General features: G+C 41.5%; 1 protein-coding gene across 6 annotated transcripts in view; it reads right to left on the reverse strand.

Moving 5' to 3' along the window:
* The window catches only part of LOC128657365 (gastrula zinc finger protein XlCGF26.1-like), a 103722-nt gene that overhangs the window by 13665 nt on the left and 67900 nt on the right, over positions 1-22157 (reverse strand). For 5 of the 6 annotated variants that reach the window (XM_053711686.1, XM_053711684.1, XM_053711688.1 and 2 more), the window contains 2 exons: positions 18978-19085; positions 14496-14603 (listed from right to left, as the gene is read on the reverse strand). In XM_053711686.1, the coding sequence (XP_053567661.1) occupies positions 14496-14603; positions 18978-19085 (216 nt within the window). The remainder of the gene's footprint in view (positions 1-14495; positions 14604-18977; positions 19086-22157) is intronic. The other variant, XM_053711687.1, reaches the window with a different exon arrangement.

A 22157-nucleotide genomic window follows, 5' to 3' on the forward strand; every position in this document is an offset into this window, starting at 1 on the left:
CTAAAACAGTTATTAGTAGAGGTAATGGTAAATTGAGAGTATATCGTCGATCTGAAAAGGGAGGTAGGAGATGAATCTCTACGACCGATAACAGAGAACTTATGAAATAGACCCCCGTTAGGGAAATCATCGTATTCAAATAAGTGATACTCCCTTCACGTCCCTCTGACATTCGCTGTACTCTGAGAGGAATCGGGCTTCAACAATGCTGAGAAGCGCATATCAACGTAGAAATCTTAGCACAAACTTACTTCACCACCTCCATAGGAGGCAAAGTTTGTAAAACTGAATTGTGGGTGTGGTGAGGGGTGTATTTATAGGCATTTTGAGGTTTGGGAAACTTTGCCCCTCCTGGTAGGATTGTATATCCCATATGTCACTAGCTCATGGACTCTTGCCAATTACATGAAAGAAATATATTTAGGTGCAATCTAAACAGCCAGTTAGCTGTGATGTTTACGTTAAACAGTAACGATAATACTGCAACATTGTAACATTAGTAACTCAGAGTTACAATAGTATTCACTGAAATATTTAAAGCCACATAACAGTGTTATTCAGATAACCATTATTAGCTTAATAGTGGCTCAGAGTTACAACAATATTCATCTGCCACAGCAATAACTGAAATATTTAAAGACACATAACCGTGTTTTTTAGGTAACCGCTATTAGCTTAATCTTACATGATAGCTATCACCAAGATATTTAATCATTAATAGAAGCCAAGTATTGCTAGGCTGCTAAATGCTACCTAATTTAGCGGGTTACAGTGGATATGTTACTTACCAGGGCCATATTTATTGTTGCAGACACTGAAGTAACCTCCAAGGAGGCAGCATTAGAGATTGTAATCTGAATTTATAAAGTTGACCACCTAAGTATTACAATAGGGGAGCGCATATAGTGTTAATATTAGGCTAACAGTAGGGATACAGAGAACCTCTGGACAGCAGATTTACTCTGACAGTTGCATTTTTTCATTAAAAACCATTGAATACCATTCACCTTAGATTTTTTCTTTTCATTAAACCCTTTTGCCTTTTCCCTATACTAATTTAATCTGTGGTTGGGCACCATACTATATATGTATTGGGCATTAGTGTATTATTCACACACTCCAATAAAGACTGACTTTTAATAACCTATATACGTTCAAACACATAGACAGCCAATAGAATGTGAGTTCAATCCTATTGGCTGATTGCATCAGCAAATAGGATTTTTTCAACCTTAATTCCGATTGGCTGAATTCTATCAGCCAATCGGAATCTAAGGGACGCCATCTTGGATGACAGTTGCATTTTTTCATTAAAAACCATTGAATACCATTCACCTTAGATTTTTTCTTTCCATTAAACCCTTTTGCCTTTTCCCTATACTAATTTAATCTGTGGTTGGGCACCATACTATATGTGTATTGGGAATTAGTGTATTATTCACACACTCCAATAAAGATTGACTTTTAATAACCTATATACGTTCAAACACATAGACAGCCAATAGAATGCGAGTTCAATCCTATTGGCTGATTGCATCAGCACAAAGGATTTTTTCAACCTTAATTCCGATTGGCTGAATTCTATCGGCCAATCGGAATCTAAGGGACGCCATCTTGGATGACATAATTTAAAGGAACCTTCATTGTAGAAGAAGCAGTCGATTGAAGAGGATGCTCCGCGCCGGATGTCTTGAAGATGGAGCCGCTCCGCATCGGAAGGATGAAGATAGAAGATGCCGTCTGGGTGAAGACTTCTGCCCGTCTGGAGGAACACTTCTGCTGGCTTCGTTGAGGACATCTTGTCACTTGGATGAAGACTTCTCCTGGCTTCGTTGAGGATGGATGTCGGCTCTTCAAAACTGTAAGTGGATCTTCAAGGGTTAGTATTTTTTAATGGTGTATTGGGTGGGTTTTATTTTTAGATTAGGGGTTTGGGCTGCAATAGAGCTAAATGCCCTTTTAAGGGAAATGCCCATCCAAATTCCCTTTTCAGGGCAATGGGGAGCTTAGGTTTTTGAGTTAGGGTTTTATTTGGGAGGTTTGGTTGTGTGGGTGGTGGGTTTTATTGTTGGGGGGGGTTGTTTGTATTTGTTTTACAGGTTAAAGAGCTGATTTCTTTGGGGCAATGCCCCACAAAAGGCCCTTTTAAGGGCTTTGGTAGTTTAGTTTAGGCTAGGGTTTTTTTTTTATTTTGGGTGGGCTTTTTTTATTTTGATAGGGCTATTAGATTAGGTGTAATTAGTTTAAAGTTCTTGTAATTTGTTTTTTAATTTCTGTAATTTAGTGTTTTTTTGTTTTTGTTTTTTTTGTAAATTAGCTAATTGTATTGAATTTAGTTAATTGTATTTAATTTAGGGAATTTATTTAATTGTAGGGTTAGGTTAGGTGTTAGTGTAAGACAGGTTAGGTTTTATTTACAGGTAAATTTGTATTTATTTTAGCTAGGTAGTTGGTAAATAGTTAATAACTATTTAGTAACTATTCTACCTAGTTAAAATAAATACAAACTTGGGGGCGTGTCCAGGCAGCACCGGGAGAGGACGCAAAACCAGATGTCTCTAGCCTGAGATTTTACTAACCTCAACTCCTATAGAATCAAAACAGCTCTTGCTGTAAAATATCGATCAGCTACCTAGAGGAGTGCCTGCTGATCACGGATCTATCAAGCTCTGAGACTTTTATTATGTTTATATTCTGGTACAGGCTATTGAGGCCTTTAGGCCCAGGACTCCTAACACCCTCTCCAGGTGCGCCGATTACAACAACTAACTCAGGTCAAGTGACTTATTAGACTATAACCGCATATTGGATACCTCATTTACCCCTCAAACCCTATACACCAGGAGGAAATATTAAGGGAGGGAGACACTCTCAAGCTTGCCTACGATCTTGAAATATAATGGAGGCGGACCTCATCGCTGCACTTGCCGCTCTGGAGAGCACTATGGATCTACAATTTAGCGACTTACAATCCCACATCCTCCTTCTCCGGTGCGGAGAGCCTGAGCCTGAACCTCCTGATCATAAGACCTCTAAAGTGTTTGCTTGCCCTGTGCCGGTGGAGGATAGGAGTGACATACCACTGCTCTGCCCCGACGAAGTCTTTAACTCCCGATCTCGCACATCATTTAGTGCACATCTTCTGCAGGCTCCGGTGCTCTGTGCTCAGGGAACTCCTTGCGCTCTTGTGGACGGACGGTTGGACGAGTGCTCTGAGTCTGTCATAGTTTCACGGGACCTCATGGTGAAGCGGCCGATCGTCATGAGTCCTGAGATGAGATCCCCCACAGCGGAGCACATAACGCTGCACTACATAAGTGCCTTACTCCATCTGAACATCCTGCCAAACAACGAGTGCTCCCCACAAGCCACATATCAAGGCATCTCCCTGTCTGGACAGTATAGGGGGATTTGGAGAAAAAGAGAAGTGATCAGCCCCACTATCTGTAGCCTCCATTTACCAACGGAGGGCATAGGCTGATGTACTATAAAGACTCTGCTAATGGACACTGTGGGTGGCGAGACTCCTGATACCTATATTTCCCGCAGTGCCATCTTATACTACTCAAGTTGGTTTTCAGTTTGTTTATTGTGTATCCCTTTTTCTTTTTTTTCTTTTTTCCTCTAATGGTATCTAGTCTTGCGACCTGGTTATATGACTGTTCCAGTCTGTGACTGAGAAACGCGTCGCTGTATTTTAATTTATATCAGTAAAGTTTTATATCTTTTTAACTCAAACACTTGCTACTGTGTCTCATTTGGATCAAAACATTTTCCATCGGACCTCTGCTGTCTGCCTCCTGTGGAAGCCTTGATACAGTCTGTTGGGTGACTACATTGACCCCATCCTGTCTGATTAGCATCAATAGAGATGCTTCACTTTTTGTGAGTATATATCTTACCACACATACTACTGCTTCTTGTATAAGACTGTACTAGGCCATATAGGCACCTTTGTGTCCCTTTGTGTTTCACTACAGAACATCTATCTTCACCCCAAGAGGTCGGTCTGCTGGGTGACTGTTATAGATCCCAGACTGCTCCCACTGCACTAATTGGAGTGCTTTTAAAATTGTGAGTTTGATAGCACATAGCTCTGAAAATTGAATTCTGTGGATCAAACAATATTGGGCCATGTGGCGCATCTGTCTTTTTCTCAGGTTTTATACGAACCAAAGCTTGTACAAAACAATGAATATCAGGAAGAATAGCAATCTTTCTGTGAAAAAGAACAGAAAGAGCAGAGATTTGACCTTTCAAGGAACTTGCGGACAAACCCTTATCTAAACCATCCTGAAGAAACTGTAAAATTCTCGGTATTCTAAAAGAATGCCAAGAAAAATGATGAGAAAGACACCAAGAAATATAAGTCTTCCAGACTCTATAATATATCTCTCTAGATACAGATTTACGCGCCTGAAACATAGTATTAATCACAGTCAGAGAAACCTCTTTGACCAAGAATCAAGCGTTCAATCTCCATACCTTTAAATTTAAGGATTTCAGATCCTGATGAAAAAAAGGACCTTGCGACAGAAGGTCTGATCTTAACGGAAGAGTCCACGGTTGGCAAGAGGCCATCCGGACCAGATCCGCATACAAAAACCTGTGAGGCCATGCCAGAGCTACCAGCAGAACAAACGAGCATTCCTTCAGAATCTTGGAGATTACTCTTGGAAGAAGAACTAGAGGCGGAAAGATATAGGCAGGATGATACTTCCAAGGAAGTGATAATGCATCCACTGCCTCCGCCTGAGGATCCCGGGATCTGGACAGATACCTGGGAAGTTTCTTGTTTAGATGAGACGCCATCAGATCTATTTCTGGAAGTTCCCACATTTGAACAATCTGAAGAAATACCTCTGGGTGAAGAGACCATTCGCCCGGATGCAACGTTTGGCGACTGAGATAATCCGCTTCCCAATTGTCTATACCTGGGATATGAACCGCAGAGATTAGACAGGAGCTGGATTCCGCCCAAACCAAAATTCGAGATACTTCTTTCATAGCCAGAGGACTGTGAGTCCCTCCTTGATGATTGATGTATGCCACAGTTGTGACATTGTCTGTCTGAAAACAAATGAACGATTCTCTCTTCAGAAGAGGCCAAAACTGAAGAGCTCTGAAAATTGCACGGAGTTCCAAAATATTGATCGGTAATCTCACCTCCTGAGATTCCCAAACTCCTTGTGCCGTCAGAGATCCCCACACAGCTCCCCAACCCGTGAGACTTGCATCTGTTGAAATTACAGTTCAGGTCGGAAGCACAAAAGAAGCCCCCTGAATTAAACGATGGTGATCTGTCCACCACGTTAGAGAGTGTCGTACAATCGGTTTTAAAGATATAAATTGAGATATCTTTGTGTAATCCTTGCACCATTGATTCAGCATACAGAGCTGAAGAGGTCGCATGTGAAAACGAGCAAAGGGGATCGCGTCCGATGCAGCAGTCATAAGACCTAGAATTTCCATGCATAAGGCTACCGAAGGGAATGATTGTGACTGAAGGTTTCGACAAGCTGAAATCAATTTTAGACGTCTCTTGTCTGTTAAAGACAGAGTCATGGACACTGAATCTATCTGGAAACCCAGAAAGGTCACCCTTGTCTGAGGAATCAATGAACTTTTTGGTAAATTGATCCTCCAACCATGATCTTGAAGAAACAACACAAGTCGATTCGTATGAGATTCTGCTAAATGTAAAGACTGAGCAAGTACCAAGATATCGTCCAAATAAGGAAATACCACAATACCCTGTTCTCTGATTACAGACAGAAGGGCACCGAGAACCTTTGTAAAAATTCTTGGAGCTGTAGCTAGGCCAAACGGCAGAGCCACAAACTGGTAATGCTTGTCCAGAAAAGAGAATCTCAGGAACTGATGATCTGGATGAATCGGAATATGCAGATATGCATCCTGTAAATCTATTGTGGACATATAATGCCCTTGCTGAACAAAAGGCAAGATAGTCCTTACAGTTACCATTTTGAACGTTGGTATCCTTACATAACGATTCAATATTTTTAGATCCAGAACTGGTCTGAAGGAATTCTCCTTCTTTGGTACAATGAAGAGATTTGAATAAAACCCCATCCCCTGTTCCGGAACTGGAACTGGCATAATTACTCCAGCCAACTCTAGATCTGAAACACAATTCAGAAATGCTTGAGCTTTCACTGGATTTACTGGGACACGGGAAAGAAAAAATCTCTTTGCAGGAGGTCTCATCTTGAAACCAATTCTGTACCCTTCTGAAACAATGTTCTGAATCCAGAGATTGTGAACAGAATTGATCCAAATTTCTTTGAAAAAACGTAACCTGCCCCCTACCAGCTGAGCTGGAATGAGGGCCGCACCTTCATGTGGACTTAGAAGCAGGCTTTGCCTTTCTAGCAGGCTTGGATTTATTCCAGACTGGAGATGGTTTCCAAACTGAAACTGCTCCTGAGGATGAAGGATCAGGCTTTTGTTTTTTGTTGAAACGAAAGGAACGAAAACGATTATTAGCCCTGTTTTTACCCTTAGATTTTTTATCCTGTGGTAAAAAAGTTCCTTTCCCACCAGTAACAGTTGAGATAATAGAATCCAACTGAGAACCAAATAATTTGTTACCCTGGAAAGAAATGGAAAGTAGAGTTGATTTAGAAGCCATATCAGCATTCCAAGTCTTAAGCCATAAAGCTCTTCTAGCTAAAATAGCTAGAGACATAAACCTGACATCAACTCTAATAATATCAAAAATGGCATCACAGATAAAATTATTAGCATGCTGAAGAAGAATAATAATATTATGAGAATAATGATCTGTTACTTGTTGCGCTAAAGTTTCCAACCAAAAAGTTGAAGCTGCAGCAACATCAGCCAATGATATAGCAGGTCTAAGAAGAAGATTACCTGAACACAGATAAGCTTTTCTTAGAAAGGATTCAATTTTCCTATCTAAAGGATCCTTAAACGAAGTACCATCTGACGTAGGAATAGTAGTACGTTTAGCAAGGGTAGAAATAGCCCCATCAACTCTAGGGATTTTGTCCCAAAATTCTAATCTGTCAGACGGCACAGGATATAATTGCTTAAAACGTTTAGAAGGAGTAAATGAATTACCCAATTTATCCCATTCTTTGGAAATTACTTCAGAAATAGCATTAGGAACAGGAAAAACTTCTGGAATAACCACAGGAGATTTAATAAATTCCATTTTAAATAAATATGAAGATTTATCAGCATCAATCTCTGAGACAGAATCCTCTGAACCAGAAGAGTCATCAGAATCAGAATGATGATGTTCATTTAAAAATTCATCTGTAGGGAGAGAAGTTTTAAAAGATTTTTTATGTTTACTAGAAGGAGAAATAACAGACATAGCCTTCTTGATGGATTCAGAAACAAAATCTCTTATGTTATCAGGAACATTCTGCACCTTAGATGTTGAAGGAACTGCAACAGGCAATGGTACTTTACTAAAGGAAATATTATCTGCATTAACAAGTTTGTCATGACAATTAATACAAACAACAGCCGGAGGAATAGCTACCAAAAGTTTACAGCAGATACACTTAGCTTTGGTAGATCCAGCACTAGACAGCGATTTTCCTGAAGTATCTTCTGACTCAGATGCAACGTGAGACATCTTGCAATATGTAAGAGAAAAAACAACATATAAAGCAAAATTGATCAAATTCCTTAAATGACAGTTTCAGGAATGGGAAAAAATGCCAAAGAACAAGCTTCTAGCAACCAGAAGCAATGAAAAATGACGCCCATATTTTTTTAGCGCCAAATAAGACGCCCACATTATTTGGCGCCTAAATGCTTTTGGCGCCAAAAATGACGCCACATCCGGAACGCCGACATTTTTGGCGCAAAATAACGTAAAAAAAAGACGCAACTTCCGGCGACACGTATGACGCCGGAAACGGAAAAGATTTTTTGCGCCAAAAAAGTCTGCGCCAAGAATGACGCAATAAAATGAAGCATTTTCAGCCCCCGCGAGCCTAACAGCCCACAGGGAAAAAAGAGTCAAATTTTTGAAGGTAAGAAAAAATGATTAATTCAAATGCATTATCCCAAATATGAAACTGACTGTCTGAAAAATAAGGAATGTTGAACATTCTGAGTCAAGGTAAATAAATGTTTGAATACATATATTTAGAACTTTATAAACAAAGTGCCCAACCATAGCTTAGAGTGTCACAGAAAATAAGATTTACTTACCCCAGGACACTCATCTACATGTTTGTAGAAAGCCAAACCAGTACTGAAACGATAATCAGCAGAGGTAATGGTATATAAATAAGAGTATATCGATGATCTGAAAAGGGAGGTAAGAGATGAATCTCTACGACCGATAACAGAGAACCTATGAAATAGACCCCGTAGAAGGAGATCACTGCATTCAAATAGGCAATACTCTCCTCACATCCCTCTGACATTCACTGCACGCTGAGAGGAAAACCGGGCTCCAACTTGCTGCGGAGCGCATATCAACGTAGAATCTAGCACAAACTTACTTCACCACCTCCATAGGAGGCAAAGTTTGTAAAACTGAATTGTGGGTGTGGTGAGGGGTGTATTTATAGGCATTTTGAGGTTTGGGAAACTTTGCCCCTCCTGGTAGGAATGTATATCCCATACGTCACTAGCTCATGGACTCTTGCTAATTACATGAAAGAAACTGAATTTATGCTTACCTGATAAATTATTTTCTTTCTTGGCAGTGAGAGTCCACTATTTCATTAATTATCTATGGGAATTCAACACCTAGCTACCAGGAGGAGGCAAAGACACCCAGTCAAAGCATTAAGTGTCCCTCCCACTTCCCCTACCCTCTCAGTAATTCAATGAAATTGTGGACTCTCGCTGCTATCAGAAAGAAAACAAAATTTATGCTTACCTGATAAATTTCTTTCTTTTGCGATGTACCGAGTCAACGGTTTCATCCTTACTTGTGGGATATTATCCTTCCTAACAGGAAGTGGCAAAGAGAACACCACAGCAGAGCCGTCTATATAGCTCCCCCCTTAACTCCACCCCCCAGTCATTCGACCGAAGGCCAAGGAAGAAAAAGAAGGAATTATAAGGTGCAGAGGTGACTGAAGTTTTCAATAAAAAATACTATCTGTCTTGAATAGACAGGGCGGGCCGTGGACTCGGGACATCGCAAAAGAAAGAAATTTATCAGGTAAGCATAAATTTTGTTTTCTTTTGTAAGATGTACCGAGTCCACGGTTTCATCCTTACTTGTGGGATACCAATACCAAAGCTTTAGGACACGGATGAAGGGAGGGACAAGACAGGAGCCTAAACGAAAGGCACCACTGCTTGCAAAACCTTTCTCCCAAAAATAGCCTCCGAAGAAGCAAAAGTATCAAATTTACAAATCTGTTCAACAGAAGCATCATTTTTAAAAGCCCATGTGGAAGCCAACGCTCTAGTAGAGTGAGCAGTAATTCTTTCAGGAGGCTGCTGTCCAGCAGTCTCGTAAGCCAAACGGATGATGCTTTTCAGCCAAAAGGAAAGAGTTATCAGTAGTCTTTTGACCCCTACGTTTTCCAGAATAGACAACAAACAAAGAAGATGGTTGACGAAAATCTTTGGTTGCCTGCAAATAGAACTTCAAAGCACGAACCACGTCCAAGTTGTGCAATAAACGTTCCTTCTTAGAAGAAGGATTAGGACACAGAGAAGGAACCACAATCTCCTGATTGATATTCCTGTTAGTAACAACCTTAGGGAGGAACCCAGGTTTGGTACGCAAAACCACCTTATCAACATGGAAAACAAGATAAGGCAAGTCACATTGTAATGCAGATAGTTCAGAAACTCTTCGAGCTGAAGAGATAGCAACTAGAAACAGAACTTTCCAAGATAGAAGCTTAATATCTATGGAATGCACGGGTTCAAACGGAATCCCCTGAAGAACTTTAAGAACTAAATTTAGACTCCATGGCGGAGCAACAGGTTTAAACACAAGCTTGATTCTAACTAAAGCCTGACAAAAGGCCCGAACGTCTGGGACATCTGCCAGACGCTTGTGCAATAGAATAGACAAAGCAGATATCTGTCCTTTTAAGGAACTAGCTGACAATCCTTTCTCCAATCCTTCTTGAAGAAAGGACAAAATCCTAGGAATCCTGATCTTACTCCATGAGTAGCCTTTGGATTCGCACCAAAAAAGATATTTATGCCATATCTTAAGATAGATTTTCCTGGTGACAGGCTTTCGAGCCTGAATTAAGGTATCTATGACCAACTCAGAGAAACCCCGCTTTGATAAAATCAAGCGTTCAATCTCCAAGCAGTCAGTTGCAGAGAAATTAGATTTGGATGCTTGAAAGGACCTTGAATCAGAAGGTCCTGTCTTAGTGGCAGAGATGACATGTCCACCAGGTCTGCATACCAAGTCCTGTGTGGCCACGCAGGCGCTATCAAAATCACCGAAGCTCTCTCCTGTTTGATTCTGGCAATCAGACGTGGAAGGAGAGGGAAAGGTGGAAACACATAAGCCAGGTTGAACGACCAGGGTACTGCTAGAGCATCTATCAGTACTGCCTGAGGATCCCTTGACCTGAATCCGTAATGAGGAAGTTTGGCGTTCTGACGAGACGCAATCAGATCCAATTCTGGTGTGCCCCATAGCTGAACCAGTTGAACAAACACCTCCGGATGGAGCTCCCACTCCCCTGGATGAAAAGTCTGACGACTTAGAAAATCTGCCTCCCAGTTCTCTACCCCTGGATCGCTGATAGATGGCAAGAGTGAGTCTCTGCCCATCGGATTATCCTGGAAACTTCTATCATCGATAAGGAACTCCTTGTTCCCCCCGATGATTGATATAAGTTACAGTCGTGATGTTGTCCGACTGAAATCTGATGAATCCGGCCGAAGCCAGCTGAGGCCACGCCTGAAGAGCATTGAATATCGCTCTTAATTCCAGAATATTTATCAGTAGGAGGGCCTCCTCCTGAGTCCACAAACCCTGTGCTTTCAGGGAATTCCAAACTGCACCCCAGCCCAATAGGCTGGCGTCCATCGTCACTATGACCCACGCTGGCCTGCGGAAACACATTCCCTTGGACAGATGATCCTGTGACAACCACCAAAGAAGAGAGTCTCTGGTCTCTTGATCCAGATTTATCTGAGGAGATAAATTTGCATAATCCCCATTCCACTGATTGAGCATGCATAGTTGCAGTGGTCTGAGATGTAAGCGAGCATATGGAACTACGTCCATCGCCGCTACCATTAAACCGATTACCTCGGAGCCACTGACGGCCGAGGAATGGAATGAAGAGCTCGGCAGGTGGTCAAAAACTTTGATTTCCTGACCTCCGTCAGAAATATTTTCATGTCCACCGAGTCTATCAGAGTCCCTAGAAATGAAACTCTTGTGAGAGGGAAAAGAGAAGTCTTTTTTACGTTCACCTTCCACCCATGAGATCTTAGAAAGGCCAACACTAAGTCCGTGTGAGACTTGGCTAGTTGGAAAGTCGACGCTTGAATTAGGATGTCGTCTAGATAAGGCACCACTGCTATTCTCCGCAACCTTAGGACCGCCAGAAGGGACCCTAGCACCTTTGTGAAGACTCTTGGCGCCATGGCCAACCCGAAGGGAAGAGCCACAAACTGGTAATGCTTGTCCAGAAAAGCAAACCTGAGGAACCGGTGATGATCTTTGTGGATAGGAATGTGTAGATACGCATCCTTTAAGTCCACGGTGGTCATATATTGACCCTCCTGGATCATTGGTACAATAGTCCGAATGGTCTCCATCTTGAAGGATGGAACTTTTAGGATTTGGTTTAGGATCTTGAGATTTAGAATTGGTCTGAAGGTTCCCTCTTTTTTGGGAACCACAAACAGATTGGAGTAGAACCCTTGCCCCTGTTCTGCTTTTGGAACTGGGCAGATCACTCCCATGGTAAAAAGGTCTTCTACACAGCGTAAGAATGCCTCTCTTTTTGTCTTGTTTACAGACAATTGAGAAAGATGGAATCTCCCCCTTGGAGGAGAATCCTTGAAATCTAGAAGATACCCCTGGGTTACAATTTCTACGGCCCAGGAGTTCTGAACGTCTCTTGCCCAGGCCTGAGCAAAGAGAGAGAGTCCGCCCCATACTAGATCCGGTCCCGGATCGGGGGCTACCCCTTCATGCTGTCTTAGTGGCAGCAGCAGGCTTCTTAGCCTGTTTACCCTTGTTCCAAGCCTGGTTAGGTCTCCAGACTGGCTTGGATTGAGCAAAGTTCCCCTCTTGCTTTGCAGCAGGGGAAGAGGAAGCGGGACCACCCTTGAAGTTTCGAAAGGAACGAAAATTAATTTGTTTGGTCCTCATCTTATTTGACTTATCCTGAGGGAGGGCATGACCCTTCCCTCCAGTGATGTCTGAAATGATCTCCTTCAGTTCAGGCCCGAATAGGGTCTTACCTTTGAAAGGGATGGTCAAAAGCTTAGATTTTGATGACACATCAGCCGACCAGGACTTAAGACATAATGCTCTACGCGATAAAATGGCAAAACCTGAATTCTTTGCCGCTAACTTAGCTAGATGAAAAGCGGCGTCTGTAATGAAAGAATTAGCTAGCTTAAGAGCCCTAATTCTGTCCAGAATATAATCTAGTGGGGTCTTCACCTGAGGAGCCTCTTCCAGAGCCTCAAACCAAAAGGAAGCTGCAGTGGTTACAGGAATAATGCACGCTATAGGCTGGAGAAGAAAACCCTGATGAACAAAAATTTTCATTAGGAGACCCTCTAATTTTTTATCCATAGGATCTTTGAAAGCACAACTGTCCTCGATAGGTATAGTTGTCCGCTTAGCCAGAGTAGAAATAGCTCCCTCCACCTTAGGCCACCTTAGGGACCGTCTGCCATGAGTCGCGCATGGTGTCAGATATGGGAAACATCTTCTTAAAAACAGAAGGGGGAGCGAACGGAATACCTGGTCTATCCCACTCCTTAGTAACAATGTCCGAAATCCTCTTAGGGACCGGAAAAACATCAGTGTAAACAGGAACTTCTAAAAATGTGTCCATTTTACACAATTTCTCTGGAACTACAATAGGGTCACAATCATCCAGAGTCGCTAAAACCTCCCTGAGCAATAAACGGAGGTGTTCTAGCTTAAATTTAAATGCCGTCATATCTGAATCTGTCTGAGGGAACATCTTTCCTGAATCTGAAATCTCTCCCTCAGATAGCAAATCCCTCATCCTTCTAAGACCAGGATTACTGCTTACCCTTCCCCTCATGGGAATACTGTCAGCCTTTCTGAGTTATCACAGTCTCTGCAGAAAAAATTACTGAACATACCTCATTGCTGTATAGCAAGAAACCGTTCCTCACACTGAAGGTTTCCTGTACTCCTCAGCTTCTGTGGGAACAGCAGTGGACATTAGTTACAAATGCTAAGATCATCATCCTCTAGGCAGAAATCTTCATCTATCTCCTGCCTGAGAGTAAATAGTACACACCGGTACCATTTTAAAATAACAAACTCTTGCTTGAAGATAAAATAAAACTAACAGTTTATCACCTCTTTCACTTTACCCTTCCTGCTTAGAGCCGGCAAAGAGAATGACTGGGGGGTGGAGTTAAGGGGGGAGCTATATAGACAGCTCTGCTGTGGTGCTCTCTTTGACACTTCCTGTTAGGAAGGATAATATCCCACAAGGATGAAACCGTGGACTCGGTACATCTTGCAAAAGAAAGGTGGGTTTTATGTCCCTTTAACAGAATCTAATAAAACATGACAGGGTTACTAAACTATATTTTTAAAAAAAAGAAAGAAAAAGAAAGGCTTAGTTATGTTAGCGTGTTGCTTGTAAAGGGAGAATGTAACACAGAGATATGACAGAAGATGTCAGATATATTAAGGGATTTAATAAAGTTCAGACAAAAATATTTTTATTTTTTTTAACAAAAGTAAACAAAATATTACTGCTGAGCCAAATCATACCCCTAAGCTGCAGCCATTTTCAGTCTATTGCAATCACTGCATTTAGACTAAATTGTATCACAATCAATAAATAACAGTGACATTTTCATCTGTGTGTTTTATTGGAAAGAGATGATGGGGCCTATATATCAAGCTCCGTACGGAGCTTGAGGGCCCGTGTTTCTAAAGACCGCTGCTCCATAACCCTGTCCGCCTGCTCTGATGAGGCGGACAGGAATCGACGAAATTCAACCCGATCGAGTACGATCGGGTTGATTGACACCCCCTGCTGGCGGCCGATTGGCCGCGAGTCTGCAGGGGGCGGCGTTGCACCAGCAGCTCACAAGAGCTGCTGGTGCAATGCTGAATACGGAGAGCGTATTGCTCTCCGCATTCAGCGATGTCTGTCGGACTTGATCCGCACTGTCGGATCAGGTCTGACAGACATTTCATAAATAGGCCACAATGTCTTTATAAAGTCTCCCTCTCTCCTAATAAAACCTCTATGTGTTAATTGAGGCAGGTGATCTGTATCCCTCTAACACATCACACACGTGCAACTCACCTGTACTATTATTTTCACCGATTTCCTGCTTCACAACTTCAAGTTGAGTATTTACATACAGATCATTTGTTTGTTCAGCATCAAGTGTGACTTCAGTCTTAACATCACCTGCATAGATCATATAACTAGGGTAAAATTTTAGCTTTTTTAGCACTGCACACGGAAATTGTAATATTAGAAACCTGTATCCTGTACCCTGCGTCCCTAAGACACATCACACACGTACACTTACCCATACCCTGCGTCCTTCAGACACATCACACACATACACTCACCTGTAAGCTGCATCCTTAAGACACATCAGATACATACTCAGCTGTACCCTGCATGCCTCAGACACATCACACACATACAGTCACCCATACCCTGCGTCCTTCAGACACATCACACACATATACTCACCTGTACCCTGCGTCCTTCAGACACATCACACACGTACACTCACCTGTACCCTGCATCCCTCAAACACATCACACGTACACTCACCTGTACCCTGCATCCCTAAGCCACATCACACACGTACACTCACCTGTACCCTGCTTACCTTAGACATAGCACACGTACACTCACCTGTACCCTGCGTCCCTCAGACACATCACACACATACACTCATCCGTACCCTGAGTCCTTCAGACACATCATAATCATACACTCACCTGTACCCTGCTTACCTCAAATTCTACGTACACTCACCTGTACCCTGCGTCCTTCAGACACATCCCACACTTTCACTCACCTGTGCCCTGCATCCCTGAGACACAAGTGGAGCACAGCCAATAATGTTACCCCATAGTATGACCTTGAACATAATCTGGTATTACAAGTGGATGGTAAAAAACAGAATTTATGCTTACCTGATAAATTTCTCTCTTGTGATGTATCGAGTCCACGGATTCATACATTATTGTGGGATATTCTCCTTCCCAACAGGAAGTGGCAAAGAGAGCACCCACAGCAGAGCTGTCCATACAGCCCCTCCCCCAGCTCCACCCCCCCAGTTATTCGACCGAAGGCTGGGAAGAAAAAGGAGAAACTATAGGGTGCAGAGGTGACTGAAGTTTTTCAAATAAAAATATACTACCTGTCTTAAACAGACAGGGCGGGCCGTGGACTCGATACATCACAAGAGAAAGAAATTTATCAGGTAAGCATAAATTCTGTTTTCTCTTGTAAGATGTATCGAGTCCACGGATTCATCCATACTTGTGGGATACTAATACCAAAGCTTTAGGACACGGATGAAGGGAGGGACAAGACATGTACCCTAAACGGAAGGCACCACTGCTTGTAGAACCTTTCTCCTGAAAATAGCCTCCGAAGAAGCAAAAGTATCGAATTTGTAAAATTTGGAAAAAGTATGAAGCGAAGACCAAGTCGCCGCCTTACAAATCTGTTCAACAGAAGCCTCATTTTTAAAAGCCCATGTGGAAGCCACTGCTCTAGTAGAATGAGCAGTAATTCTTTCAGGAGGCTGCTGGCCAGTAGTCTCATAAGCCAAACGGATGATGCTTTTCAGCCAAAAAGAAAGAGAGGTAGCCGTAGCCTTTTGACCTCTCCGCTTACCAGAATAGACAACAAACAATGAAGATGTTTGACGGAAATCTTTGGTTGCTTGTAAGTAAAACTTTAAAGCACGAACCACATCAAGATTGTGCAACAGACGTTCCTTCTTTGAAGAAGGATTAGGACACAGCGAAGGAACAACAATTTCCTGATTGATATTCCTATTAGAAACAACCTTAGGAAGGAATCCAGGTTTGGTACGTAAAACCACCTTATCTGCATGGAAAACAAGATAAGGTGAGTCACACTGTAAAGCAGATAACTCAGAAACTCTTCGAGCCAAAGAGATAGCTACTAAAAACAGAACTTTCCATATGGAATGCATAGGTTCAAACGGAACCCCTTGAAGAACTTTAAGAACTAAGTTTAATCAAAGCAAATAATACTTAGAAAAAAACGGTACTGTGCCTTTAAGAGAAAAAAAGATGCACAAACTCTGCAAAACAGTGTAAAAAAGCAGTAAACTTTACGAATTTTTTTACAGTAGCATCATAAAACCTTAGTAAGATTGCACAGCTAGACAAATAAACGATTAACCCCTTAATGTAAAAACCGGATTGACAAAACGTCAAAAACCGGTAAAAAACGTTCAGCACCTTGCCACAGCTCTGCTGTGGCGCCTACCTGCCCTTTAGGAAAGATTTGTGGGGGAAAAAACTTCTTTTAAGCTCTCAAACACAGCAGGACCCTCTGGAGAAGCAGCTGGATGTCTCTGAGTAAAAGAAACTGCGTAACTGAGGCGCGAAAATAGGCCCCTACCACCTCACTCGATGTTATGGGGCCTAAAAGAAACACACCAGAGTGTTTCTAAACTATACATGTGGGTTAATAACCCTTAAATAAGCCACAATGACCCCTTAAAGTCCCTCAAAAAATGTTATGTTTGCAATGAAAAAACTTTTTTTCCTAACAGTGTCACCAGTAACCAATGAGCCCTTTATGCAAGCTGGGATTCCTACTAAGTGTCTGAACACAGCTTACCCTTCCCTCATGGGGATATTGTCAGCCTTTTCTAGAATTATCACAGTCTGTCTAGAAAAAAATAGACTGAACATACCTCAATGCAGCTTAGCATGCAAACCGTTCCCCCAAGTTTTCCTGTACTATTCAGCCCTTGTGAGAACAGCAGTGGATCTTAGTTACAAAGTGCTAAGATCATCATCCTCCTTGTAGAAATCTTCATCCCTTTTCTTCCAGAGAGTGAATAGTACACACCCGGTGCCATTTAAAATAACAAACTTTTGCTTGAGAAAATAAAAACATTTTTGTCACCACACACACTTTACCCTTCCTAGCAGTTAAGCAGGCAAAGAGAATGACTGGGAGGGGGTGGAGCTGGGGGAGGGGCTGTATGGACAGCTCTGCTGTGGGTGCTTTCTTTGCCACTTCCTGTTGGGAAGGAGAATATCCCACAAGTATGGATGAATCCATGGACTCGATACATCTTACAAGAGAAAAAAGGTTTACCAGAGAATTTTAAAGATACATGAAACCCACATTTTCAGATAAAGCATGCAACTTTAATCAACTTTCCAATGTATTTGTATTATCTAATTTGTTTTGTTCTCTTGGTATCCTTTGTTGAAAAGTATACATAGTTAAAGTGAAGGTAAACTTTATTCAATTACAATATATCAATGCACTCTTTCATGAATGAATAAGCTAATCGCTAACTTCATTTTATAAAAAAATAATTATTTGTCTTGTATTTTTATCTATATTTTTCCCTACCGTTCTGACGATAACTCCTCCCAACCTCTATTTCCTGATCTGATGTGCGTTAATCTCAGAAGCGCGTTCATCTGAGTATCTACGGGAGCAGCAGCATAGCCGTTGTTATAGTTACTGCTGATTTACTTAGCAGTAACTATAACTGTCATGCTTATCGTTCAGTCATGTGGACTGCTACGCAAGTTCATTTGCACCAACTGAAAGTGCACATCTACTGACTTCCTGTCCCGAAACGGGAACGCGCATGTACTATCAGCTAAATAATTAGACAGTAGTGCATGCGCATATCCACAAGTAGGCGGATGACGTAAGGTCACGGCCGCCTAACGGCCAGATTTTCAACTGGCTGTTAAAAAAATGTGACCCAAAAAAAAAAAATACGGGTTGATTTTACAGAGCGGCAAAAAGGTAATTAAAAGTGAGATTACTGGATTTAGAATCAATATTTAACAAAATGATGAATTAAAGTCCTATTGATTTTTAACACAGAATTGGATTTTGGATCAGCATCTAGGTAACTTTACCTTCACTTTAAGCTCAGGAGCTGCTCAGCAATGGACATCAAACTCCAAAATCTTTCATGATTCAGATAGAACTTACAATTTTAAACAACTTTCCAATTTAAGTCTATTATCATGTTTTGTTCTCTTGGTATCCTTTGTTGAAAAGCAGGGAAGTAAGCTCAGGAGCGTGTACAAAGAATAACATGACACTAAAGCAAATTTGATCATAAAAGAAATTCGGAAACCTTTTTAAAATGGTATAAATAATGACAGAAAACGTTTCATGACCCTTTAATGGAAGCTTCTAAAAATATGACAGAGCTTCTAAACCATAATTTATATGAAAAAAGGCTTAGTTATGTTAGCGTATTGCTTGTGGGGGAGAATTTTACACAGAGATATGACAGAAGATGTCAGCTATATTAAGGGATTTAATAAAGTTCAGACAATTGGTTTTCATTTACCATCCCCCTGTACTGCAGCCATTTACTTTTTTTTTTACACTAACTGCGTTTACATTTGGATTTCAGTCCTACAAATAACAGTGATTTTTTTCATCTGTGTGTTTTATTGGAAAGCGATGACAGCTCTATGAAGTCTCCCTTTCCCCTAATAAAACCTCTATGTGCCAACAATTGGGGCAGTTGATCTGTATCCCTCAGACACATCACAAACGTGCACTCACCTGTACAGATATTGTCACTGATTTCCTGCTTCACATCTTCCGGCTGACTCTTTACATGCAGATCATTTGTTTGTTCAGCATAAAGTGTAACTTCAGTCTTATTATCACCTGCATAGATCATATACATATGGTCACATTTTAGCTTTTTAGCACGGCACAAGGTAGTTGTTATATTAGGCACCTGTACCCTGCATTCCTCAGACACATCACACACTCACCTGTACCCTGCATCCCTCAGACACATCAAACACTCACACTCACCTGTACCCTGTGTCTTTCAGACACATCACACATTTACACTCACCTGTACCCTGCGTCTTTCAGACACATCACACATGTACACTCACCTGTACCCTGCGTCTTTCAGACACATCACACACTTACACTCACCTGTACCCTGCGTCTTTCAGACACATCACACACTTACACTCACCTCTACCCTGCGTCTTTCAGACACATCACACACTTACACTCACCTGTACCCTGCGTCTTTCAGACACATCACACACACAGGTACACTCACCTGTACCCTGCATCCCTGAGACACAAATTGGAGCTCAGCCAATAATGTTAACCCATAGTGTGACCTTGAATACAATCTGGTATTACAAGTAAATGGTAAAAAAAAAAAAGTAAGGCAACTAACGATCCTTTTCATAATCCATTAATCAGCCAATTATTTTTACGATTAATCAACTGATCGGATTAAAAAGAAATATCCTATATTTAAAATAAAATCCACATACTTAGTGTTATAAAAATAAACTTCAGACTAAAACTTTACATTAACTAAACTGTTTGTCCAATGTTTTAACCGGCAGCAGAACACATTTTTATAATCAAGCAAAAAACAAAAAACTAAACAAAACACTAACCGCTAGATTTAGAGTTTTGTCGGTAAAGACCCGCGTAGCTAACGCTGCTTTTTTTTTCCCAGCGCACCCTTAAGACAACGCTGGTATTTAGAGTTGTCTGAGGGGCTGCGTTAGGCTCAGAAAAGGGAGCGTTGAGCCTAATTTAGCTCCACTTCAACCCTCAATACCAGCGTTGCTTACGGTAGCGGTAAGCTGGAAAAACGTACTCGTGCACGATATCCCAATAGGAAACAATGGGGCAGTTTGGGCTGAAAAAAAACCTAACACCTGCAAAAAAGCAGCGTTCAGCTAATAACGCAGTCCCATTGTTTCCTATGGGGAAACACTCTCTAAGTCTGCACCTAACACCCTAACATGAACCCAGAGTCTAAACACCCCTAACCTTACACTTATTAACCCCTAATCTGCCGCCCCCGCTATCGCTGACACCTGCTGTATATTATTAACCCCTAATCTGCCGCTCCGTACACCGCCGCAACATACATTATAGTTATGTACCCCTAATCTGCTGCCCCTAACACCGCCGACCCCTATATTATATTTATTAACCCCTAATCTGCCCCCCAACGTCGCCGCCACCTTACCTACACTTATTAACCCCTAATCTGCCGACCGGACCTTGCCGCCACTATAATAAATGTATTAACCCCTAAACCGCCGCACTCCTGCCTCGCAAACACTAGAATAAATAGTATTAACCCCTAATCTGCCCTCCCTACAATTATTAACCCCTAATCTCCCGTCCGCACCGTCGCCGCTACTATAATAAAATTATTAACCCCTAAACCTAACTCTAACCCTAACACCCCCCTAACATAGATATAATTTAAATTAAACGAAATCATATTCCGAAAATTAAATAAAATAATCCTATTTAAAACTAAATACTTACCTAGAAAATAAACCCTAATATAGCTACAATATAATTAATAAATAAATTACATCGTAGCTATTTTACGATTTATATTTATTTTACAGGCAACTTTGTATTTATTTTAACTAGGTACAATAGCTATTAAATAGTTAATAACTATTTAATAGCTACCTAGTTAAAATAAGTACAAAATTACCTGTAAAATAAATCCTAACCTAAGTTACAAATACACCTAACACTACACTATCATTAAATTAATTAAATAAATTACCTACAATTAGCTAACTTAAAATACAATAAAATAAACTATTCTATAATACAAAAAAACACAAAACACTAAATTACAAAAAATAAAAAAGAATTACAAGAAGTTTAAACTAATTACACCTAATCTAAGCCCCCTAATAAAATAAAAAATCCCCCCAAAATAATAAAAAAATGCCCTACCTTATTCTAAACTACCAAAGTAATCAGCTCTTTTACCAGCCCTTAAAAGGGCTTTTTGCGGGGCATTGCCCCAAAGTAATCAGCTCTTTTACCTGAAAATAAAAATACAATACCCCCCCAACATTACAACCCACCACCCACATACCCCTACTCTAACCCACCCAAACCCCCCTTAAAAAAACCTATCGCTAACCCCCTGAAGATCATCCTACCTTGAGTCGTCTTCACCCAGCCGAGCCGAATTCTTCATCCAAGGTGCGCAGAGGAGGTCCTTCATCCGGTAGAAGTCTTCATCCAAGCGGGGCAAGAAGAGGTCCTCCATCCGGTAGAAGTGTTCATCCAGGCGGCGTCTTCAATCTTCATCCATCCGGAGCGGAGCCATCTTCAAAGGAGCCGATGCGGAGCCATCCTCTTCAACCGACGACTTCCCGACGAATGAAGGTTCCTTTAAGGGACGTCATGCAAGATGGCGTCCCTTCAATTCCGATTGGCTGATAGGATTCTATCAGCCAATCGTAATTAAGGTAGAAAATATCTGATTGGCTGATGCAATCAGCCAATCAGATTGAAGTTCAATCCGATTGGCTGATCCAATCAGCCAATCGTATTGAGCTTGCATTCTATTGGCTGTTCCGATCGGAAAATAGAATGCAAGCTTAATACGATTGGCTGATTGGATCAGCCAATCGGATTGAACTTCAATCTGATTGGCTGATTGCATCAGCCAATCAGATATTTTCTACCTTAATTCCGATTGGCTGATAGAATCCTATCAGCCAATCGGAATTGAAGGGACGCCATCTTGGATGAGGTCCCTTAAAGGAACCTTCATTCGTTGGGAAGTCGTCGGTTGAAGAGGATGGCTCCACGTCGGCTCCTTTGAAGATGGCTCCGCTCCGGATGGATGAAGATTGAAGACGCCGCCTGGATGAACACTTCTACCGGATGGAGGACCTCTTCTTGCCCCGCTTGGATGAAGACTTC

The sequence above is a fragment of the Bombina bombina genome, chromosome 4, assembly GCF_027579735.1.
Source record: "Bombina bombina isolate aBomBom1 chromosome 4, aBomBom1.pri, whole genome shotgun sequence".
Taxonomy (NCBI): domain Eukaryota; kingdom Metazoa; phylum Chordata; class Amphibia; order Anura; family Bombinatoridae; genus Bombina; species Bombina bombina.